Source organism: Engystomops pustulosus, chromosome 6, assembly GCF_040894005.1.
Source record: "Engystomops pustulosus chromosome 6, aEngPut4.maternal, whole genome shotgun sequence".
NCBI classification, from domain to species: Eukaryota; Metazoa; Chordata; class Amphibia; order Anura; family Leptodactylidae; genus Engystomops; species Engystomops pustulosus.
The window spans coordinates 93,399,365-93,407,928 of NC_092416.1; the positions used below are offsets into that span (position 1 = coordinate 93,399,365).

Consider the following 8,564-nt stretch of genomic DNA (forward strand, 5'->3'; position numbering starts at 1 on the left):
GACCTCCATGATCTCAATGAATCACCCTCCAATTGATACCATTTCTGTTTCCTTTGTGCTAAACCCATTGGGATTTACATTTTATTATGCTGTTTTCTCATACTATTGGTGTATGGCCACAATAATAGGTACTTTAACTAGATTATGTCCCTGATGCATAGTATCTTAGTCCATTAAAAAAAGAGTATAACTGTAAATCTGTGTATTTTGTTAAATTAATTTATTTTTTATTTACATGTGACTATATACAATTATACATTATGTACAGGGAAGTATAATGAAGGCAGTGATAGAAATCAGTTGGTCCAATAATAAAAGGTAACTTCTTGAGGGATCTTTAGTAATAAAGCTCCTTGTCCACCCAACCTGGAAAAAAAGACATTGAGAATCAATAATTGAAGCCAAAGGTTCATGAAGTGTGCTTCTTATATCTTCACCTATTTGCGGTGAAACCAGTGCTACTTTTTGAGATTTGCAATATGCAAACTGTCAGATGATATGATCATGGATAGAGATGAGTGGACCTGAACTTCCCGTCGGATGTGCTCTCCACAACACTGACAAATCGTCGGATTAGCTGCCAAATAGCCAATCCAACAAATTAACGCTTTTAGCTACCCCCCATGGCTATGATTGGCCAAGGGGAAACCCCTGGGCAATCAAAGCCAAGGCTAGTTGCTAGCGGTGTTAATAGGCCAGATTGGCAGTTTAGCAGCCAATCCGGCAATATGTCTGGGTCGCGTGGGGCATATCCTAACCCTAAGCAGGAAGTTGCCCCAAACCGAAACAGGACATTTAGGCCTTCTCATCACTAGTCAATAGATGTCATATCAAGAAGTAATATATGTTTCTATTAAAGAAAATTAACTTAATGCTGTATTTCTTTGTGTAAGGCCAGCCTTAATATAGTCTAATAGAGCAGTTTGAAAGATCTTGACCATCCATAACTACCATTTATGACCCACATGACAACAAGATTACTATTTTAGGTGGAGGCCATCATCCAGTATTTATGCTTCAAATACTTACTGTCAGGAAATTTTCGTATAAGAAGTTTTCTTATTTCATCATAAACTAAGATAAGAAACGTGTACTCAATTCCAACAAACCAATTCTGTATTCTGTTGAAAGTAATAAAACTGAAGTCAAACATTTGATATGTGTCAAGGAAATATTAAAGTATAAACTAGCACACCTTAGGACATCTGGATCTATGAGGTTGTTTACCTTGTTGCTAACACTGTAGTATCTACCAATTCTGTACATGAAGATACTTACCGAATGGGCATAAAATGCAGGCCTTCGTTTAGCCCAGGGATGTAACAGACAATAACCCCAATGGCTACTTGTGAAAGTAAGCCCAAGAAGATGATTTTGTTCCTTTGAAAATAAGAAAAAAAAAGTGTAAAGAAAGTACAATACCAGATTGTTGTGTTACTGTGCTGTAATCCCTCTTGTGCCAGGAAGGGCACTTCTGTACTGCAGTGTTTCCACGTAAGTCTACCTCAGAGGTAATACAATGTGATCTAGCTGTCTTGACCCTAAATCTAGTAAACCTCACTGAAACATTTTTTCACCCATTATATAAAACCAGTGACTGTAACTTACTTGAAGAAACTAAGGTTCAGCAGAGAGTTCCTTCTTGTTTTTCGTATACAGGTGTTCATCATCTGACAGACCACAATACTGATAAAGAAAGCTGAGTAGCAGTACCACTCCTGGATGAGACGCTGGTTAAAAGTCTAAAAATAGAGACAATATCATAAAGATTACAGGCTATTCATTCATCAATATTTTTGCATTTAATGGCACGGATGATGATCTTGTAAGGTATCTAAACAAAGCTGGTTGTTGCGAGCCTTAGTGCTTTTAAAATGCCTATAACAAGGCTTAATTTTATGGTATTATGGGGCATTAAGTGTATAGAAATTTGAATGCCAATATGGGATGCTTCCAGCTTTTGCTTATTAAAAGATAAGGAAGGGGTCCAGTAATAGACAGACGACAACGCTATGTCAGATCCTATTAAGGGCTTAGAGTCCCCCTAAGAAAATAAGACCGGCTATTCTTTTGTAACCAAAAGAAAATGTTTAGTTTTCTTTCCTGAGTAAAGCATACTACCTTTTTGGCACCTGCCTTGAAAGTAGCACCAATTACATATGCTATGCGAACACCCCTAGTGTATAGGATACATTGCACCTGAAGTATACAATAACCTTTAAGGACTTGTTAATTTGCAGTTCTCCACTAGTTGGAGAGCCACAGGTCAATACAATATGGAAAATAGGTACTGTACTTCCTATTTTCTTTTATATACTAACCCATTCCTGTCCATAACTGTCCTCTAGATCATTGATGTTTTTGTCTTCCCAAAAGACTCGGAGTCCAATTGTTGTTGCTGGAAGGAATCCTTGTTGAGCCAAGACAGTGAAATAGTTGACAAACCCAGCATAGGTTTCCATTGCAGCTGTGGGGTGAAGGATAAAAACATATAAGCCTTTTTGGTTAGCCATTGTTTTTTTTTCTAGATGTTTGATTAGGAGGATTAAAATGGTTGTTGGAGTGAAGTGAAAAAAATTCTTACCGATGTGAAAATAGGAATATGACAGCAGTTGCATGTTCACAAGCCGCTCTTTGTATGGGTTACGTGGTGGCCTGGTCATTATATCACTTTCTGCTTTCTCATATGCTAAAGCAATGGAAGGTATCTGTGGGAACCAGAGAAAATTGGTCATATTAGAAAGTTTAAAGTACTGATAGTAAATGTTATGTCTTTAGGTTGAAAAATTTTTGTTTTGTTATTTATGGAATACTCCATCTAAAGAGCCGTGTACATCCAGTGTTTGTCATGGTATAAAAGGCACATATTTGTTCAAATACCAACTTACAATATCAGTTCCCAGCTCTATAAAGAGAATGGTGATGGTTCCTATTGGCAAAGGGCAGCTGATGATAACATAGACCATAAAAGGAATCATCTCTGGAATGTTCTTGGTCACTGTGTATGATATGGACTTCTTCAGGTTGTCAAATATCAAGCGTCCTGCAGGAGAATGACATAATGAGCTTTTGGGGAAACAATTTACAAGTTTGATAGAAATGATTGTGTATATATAATTTCTTCTTTATGTGTCTCACAGACCTCTTTAAAGTGTATCTGTTTTTAAAGCTCCTAGTTACAAGAGTAGCCCCGTCCATTACTCTATCTACAATAGAAAGTAGATATATAATATCCCTAAATTTAGGTATTTTAGGTATATACTAAACTATACTAAACTTCACCTTTTAGTTGCTTATCAGCAATAAATAGGAAGTACCTTAGAGACATTTAGTTCCAATAAATAGGATATATGCAAGATATCATGCATAATGCATTACAGTATGTGTTAAAAGTGATTTTTCTTTGTATAAGACTCGTTTCTTACAAAAATACACCAATCCTGACATTTATTTAATAGATAGGAAGTTACTATTGCTGTTTTACCTTCTTCCACACCAGTCACAATTGAAGAAAAGTTATCATCCAGGAGAATCATATCAGCTGAATGTTTGGCAGCATCAGAGCCAGCAATACCCATCGCAACTCCAATATCAGCTTTCTTTAATGCAGGGGAGTCATTCACACCATCTCCAGTCACCGCAACAATGGAACCCTGGAAATTATAGATATGTTCTTATCACATCAACCTTATAAGTTAGATTTTCTATGCTTTATGATAATATTATAACTTACCAATCTCTGACAGCCTTCAACAATGAGAAGTTTTTGTTGAGGTGAAGTACGAGCAAACACAATTTCAGTGTGATTACTCAAAATGTCATCCAGTTCATCCGAACTCATATCAACAATTTCACCTCCATTCACTACAATGGCGCAGGCATCCCTGTAATTTACATGAACCGTTCAGTATTCCACAAAAACAGAATATATAAAGGGTTATGTATGATTAGTAAAATCATACTTTTTTCTTTCCAGATAAAACACCACAGTTATCCATGGGGGAGATTTATTATATGCTGATTCCAGAGGCTTAGGGTTGTAACTTAGGGTAGGGCAGTGCCGGTTCTTTGCATGGTCTAGGTAGTGTGCAGGTGTGGAGCAGGAATGCTCTGTGCTGGCCCACTGCACCGTGCCCCCCCCTTATGTCCATCCATGCCCCCTTGGCATGGAGCTTCCATGGATTGCAATTATTTCAGGGCTTCTACATCAGTTTTCTGGCATAGAATCCCTGATAAATGCCCCTTGTGTTAATACAATAAAACACACCTGAGCTATAAAACCAGGTCCAACCTGTGGACTCTGTGGCACTGCTCTGGCAAGAATGCAACCTGTTTTATGTAATCCTAAATAACTCCTTCAAAACATACTAACCTGGGATTTACCCTTTCAACTGGAACTCCTAGTCTGCTGGCAATATCCTCCACCGTTTCACTAGTATTTGAAATAATGCCAACACTTTTTGCAATTGCTTTTGCTGTAATTGGATGGTCCCCAGTGACCATAATAATCTGCCATAAAAAACACAGATTAGATAATGTCTCCTAATGATTAAATCACCGCTATAAATGAGACGCTTACCTTTATCCCTGAACTACGACACTTCATGACTGCATCAGGAACAGTGGAACGGGGTGGATCAATCATGGAGATGAGACCAACAAAGCACAATTTATTGAGTGGAAAATTTCCACTTTCTGCATCAAAAGGGTAACCAGGTCCATAAGTAGAAGACGGAAGAATGAGTTGACAAAATCCTGCAAAGATAACAAACATGGAAAGGCTATCATTCTGAAGACATTAAATATATCTTGAAGATATATATTTAAACTCAAGGAAACATTCAAATTAACAAGAATTTCCTTGTACTCACCTAGGACCCTCTCTCCCAAACTCCCCAGGTCCATGTAAGCTTTCTGAAAGTTTTCTTTCATCTCTTCATCCAATGGCAATTCTTGTCCCCCTATCATAATAGTACTACACCTATCCAAGATTCTTTCAGGTGCACCTTTCATCACTAGCAAGTAACCCTTCTCCTCAGGATCTTCTGGGATGTGAATGGATACCTAAAAAGTAAGGAAAATACATCAACTAAAAGGTAACAAAAACATCAACAATCAAAATTGCCAGATTTTTGGTACAGATGTACAATCATATGTGGCAATTACCTGGTACTTGTTGCTGGAATTAAATGGGATTTCCAACACTTTCTCATTCCTTCTTCTTATATCCATGACATTACCCAATACATTCTCTGAGAATTTTAAAAGAGCTGCTTCTGAGGCATCTCCATTGACTTTTCTCTGCACAAACAGAAGAAATAAATTAGATACCAATCTTTTATAAAGGGATCTGTTTTGGAATCCATAAGAGTATAAACAAAGCTGGCTTTGTTAGCATTTGTTAGCATCAAGGTGAAGCATGAATTGTCCAGGTTCATCATATTAACACATTGTATTCCAGTCACATATGATAGCTATATGTACTGTACTTTTATTTGAGAGGCAAATTAATTAATCTCTTTTTTATAAGTTTTATTTGCATAAAGAAACATTTACCTTGCTGATGGGTACACCTTCCTCATCACCACAGAACACTGCTCGGTTACATAGGGTGGCAACTCTAGCCAGTGCTTGCCAAGTAGGGGAACTCTGATCAAACATTTCACCTGGAAATAAGAAAGCATTTGTTATCTAACTAATATAGTTTAATAGTCTATGCTATCTTGCTAGGAAGACAGGTATCTTCCTAGGATGACAGATTTATGGGTTCTTACCCGTCTGATCTTCACTGGTGTCTGCATTGTGAATGATGTTATCAAACCACATATGTGCCACAGTCATACGATTCTGGGTAAGCGTACCAGTCTTGTCAGAACAAATGACCGAAGTGGACCCAAGAGTTTCAACAGCTTCAAGGTTCTTCACAAGGCAGTTCTTCTTTGCCATACGTTTTGCAGTCAGGGATAGACAAACCTATATTGTACACATGTGATTAAAAAAGCCAAACATTCTAAAATGAATTTTGACAAACTGATGTTTTTGGTCTCATTAACTGACTCTACTCACCGTTACAGTTGCCAGTAGTCCCTCAGGCACATAGGCCACTACAATGCCAATGCAAAATATAACAGAATTGAGAGCATTGTATCCCATAGAGACAGAGATAATGAAGAAGATTATGCCAACACCCACTGCCAGCCCACTGATCAGGTGTACAAAGTGCTCAATCTCCAAGGCAATGGGTGTCTTTTGATTTCCGACTTGGGAGGCCAACGATGCAATTCGTCCAATGACTGTACGGTCACCTGTGTTAATTACTAGACCACATGCTGTCCCTGTATAGTAAATATAAACTATTAGATTGGGATCAGGTACTTTAAAATTATAGATCGTCTTGGGTGTTGTCAATAGTTACATGATTAAAAGGTTATCAAGGATTTATACCTAATATATTGCTCTATATTATAGCTCACCTTCAAGGCAGGTTGTAGAGAAGAACCCCAGGTTCTTGGTCTCTAGCGGGTTATCATCTGTGCACTCCACACCACGTGACTGTGGCTCAGATTCACCAGTGAGTGATGAGTTGTCAACCTACAAGTCAAAGAGTAACAGGTAACTCTTAGAACTTTGCATCTTCCATGAGTGTCTCACACATTTACATTGAATACAAATCTGGTTTCTAAAATTGTTTATAATTTTCTTACCTTGCAACCTTGGCACTCAAGCAGACGCAAATCAGCAGGAATTTTATCACCTCCTTTAATAAAGACAATGTCTCCTACAACAAGTTTCTCAGCTAATATCTCAAAACGTTTCCCATCACGAATAACCAAGGCTTGCTAAATTGACAAATATATATGTGTTAAAAATAAATCTTATAAAGTACAATTTTAAAACTTTACTGTAAAAATTCTTACCTGCGGCACCATGTCCTTAAAACCAGCCATAATGTTTGTACTTTTAGCTTCTTGGTAATAAGCAAACATTGCAGTCATCACCACCACCAAAATGAGGATAATCGCCAGCCAAAGCTGAAGCCATAAGAAAATTTCAATTTAATAACACAAAATATGCATTCTACTAAACTTTAGATTTACATCAGCAAAATACATAAATTTTCTTACATTATCTTTAGCAACTGTGGGGTCCTGTGCAACTTGAAGGCCATATGCAAGAAAGCACAATGCAGAGGAAATCCAAAAGACAATCGCAAAACCACCAGTCATTAGCAACAAAAATTTGATAATTTCAGGGGTTCCTTTTGGAGGGGTGAGCTTATTTGGTCCATTCTGGGTGAAAAGTTGCTCGGCAGTTGATTCGCTCAAACCCTTAAAAGAAAAAATTGTGTTAAAATATTTTTTGCCCTATTATTCAGTGCTTGTAGTAGGCCTAATACATAAGATAAAACTGTGGTTTTATTATAATGTTGAAAGGATTGTCCACTTGCGTGGGACTCCTAAACTATCAGCAGACAGCTGTAATATGTTATAGAACTGTGATTTCAACACTAAGTAGGAAAACAGACATTTGCATGAACTAATAGAGATGAAGGTTTGGGTTGGTTTTGTGGACCAGACAACCTATTTAAGACTTACCTGTTTAATATCTACTGAATACTTCTTTTCCAGTTCATCAATACTCAACTTATGATCAGTCTAGAAAAAAAAATGCAATCAATATTATGGTACATAACACCTATAATTTGCTCCATTTATTCCTGCCATTACTTACAATCTCCAGCTCCTTTTTCAAGTTTTCTACTTTCTTCTCTTTGTTTTTTCCTCTGATCCCAGAAAATAATTTATCCTTGTTTTTTTCTTTTTCTGGTTTTGTATCCATAGGGACGGTGTAAATATCAGGTGGCTCCTGTGAATTAGAAAATAACACACAGATGAAAAAAAGGCATTAAAAAAAGGCACTATACACTCACATCGTCTGTATCTATCTAATTAGTATTTTTACATTTGTGTATCTATCAGTTATTTGTGAATTAAAACATTTACATAGACATATCCCTCCATATGCAATATGCTTTCAGTAAATTCACATTTAAATAAAACATTTAGCATGTAAACTTTAATTCACTTACCTGGGGAGGCATTATTGCCAGTTGAGAAGGTTTGGATGTTCAGAGTTAGTAAACGTTATATATTTTGAAGCTTGCTGAGCTGGTCCAAGTGGCTTCTACTGGTTTGTCCTACCAGCTAGCTGATAGAAGATGCCATTGTCTGAGGATCAAACCTATAGCTTATATATCATGTAGCTCCTCCTATTATCACCGCCTCCAGACAATGAGTTCAATACGTTTTGGATCTAGCTTAACCAGGTTTCTTCCAGATAAACCAGTATTTCTTTTACTTAACACAAATCTATCCAGATGCTGATGACCAGGACATACCTGAGGCAGATGAGAGTGATGGAGTTTCACACTGTTAAATATGTAAAGGAGATACAGTTATTGTTAAACTGGTTTGGTGGATACAAATGTATCATGTCTCTATCATGTATCATTTGGGTTCTGTTGGGCACTATAGTATTACTTTGGTTTCACTGCTGCCTCTGAG

The 8,564-nt window shown here is 37.1% G+C and overlaps 1 protein-coding gene across 1 annotated transcript; it reads right to left on the reverse strand.

The window, feature by feature from the left end:
* Positions 1 to 237: 237 nt before the first annotated feature.
* Positions 238 to 8,222, reverse strand: LOC140065810 (potassium-transporting ATPase alpha chain 2-like). The gene is made up of 23 exons (XM_072113373.1): positions 8,090 to 8,222; positions 7,732 to 7,866; positions 7,596 to 7,655; positions 7,125 to 7,328; positions 6,918 to 7,031; positions 6,705 to 6,839; positions 6,474 to 6,591; positions 6,067 to 6,335; positions 5,775 to 5,973; positions 5,557 to 5,666; positions 5,167 to 5,301; positions 4,872 to 5,064; positions 4,580 to 4,755; positions 4,373 to 4,509; positions 3,734 to 3,884; positions 3,485 to 3,653; positions 2,889 to 3,043; positions 2,585 to 2,708; positions 2,322 to 2,467; positions 1,609 to 1,742; positions 1,279 to 1,380; positions 1,030 to 1,121; positions 238 to 366 (listed from the first exon to the last, which is right to left on the reverse strand). Exons 1-23 carry the CDS (start codon positions 8,099 to 8,101, stop codon positions 338 to 340), a joined length of 3,099 nt encoding a protein of 1,032 aa, XP_071969474.1. The 5' UTR covers positions 8,102 to 8,222; the 3' UTR covers positions 238 to 337.
* Positions 8,223 to 8,564: the final 342 nt, after the last annotated feature.

Bases quoted from the DNA above. Each gene is read 5' to 3' on its own strand.
- LOC140065810 (XM_072113373.1), bottom strand. The intron at 5,974-6,066 runs GTGAGTAGAGTC...TGTACAATATAG, and splicing joins GACTACTGGCAACTGTAACG to GTTTGTCTATCCCTGACTGC. The intron at 5,667-5,774 runs GTAAGAACCCAT...TCTTATTTCCAG, and splicing joins CACCAGTGAAGATCAGACGG to GTGAAATGTTTGATCAGAGT.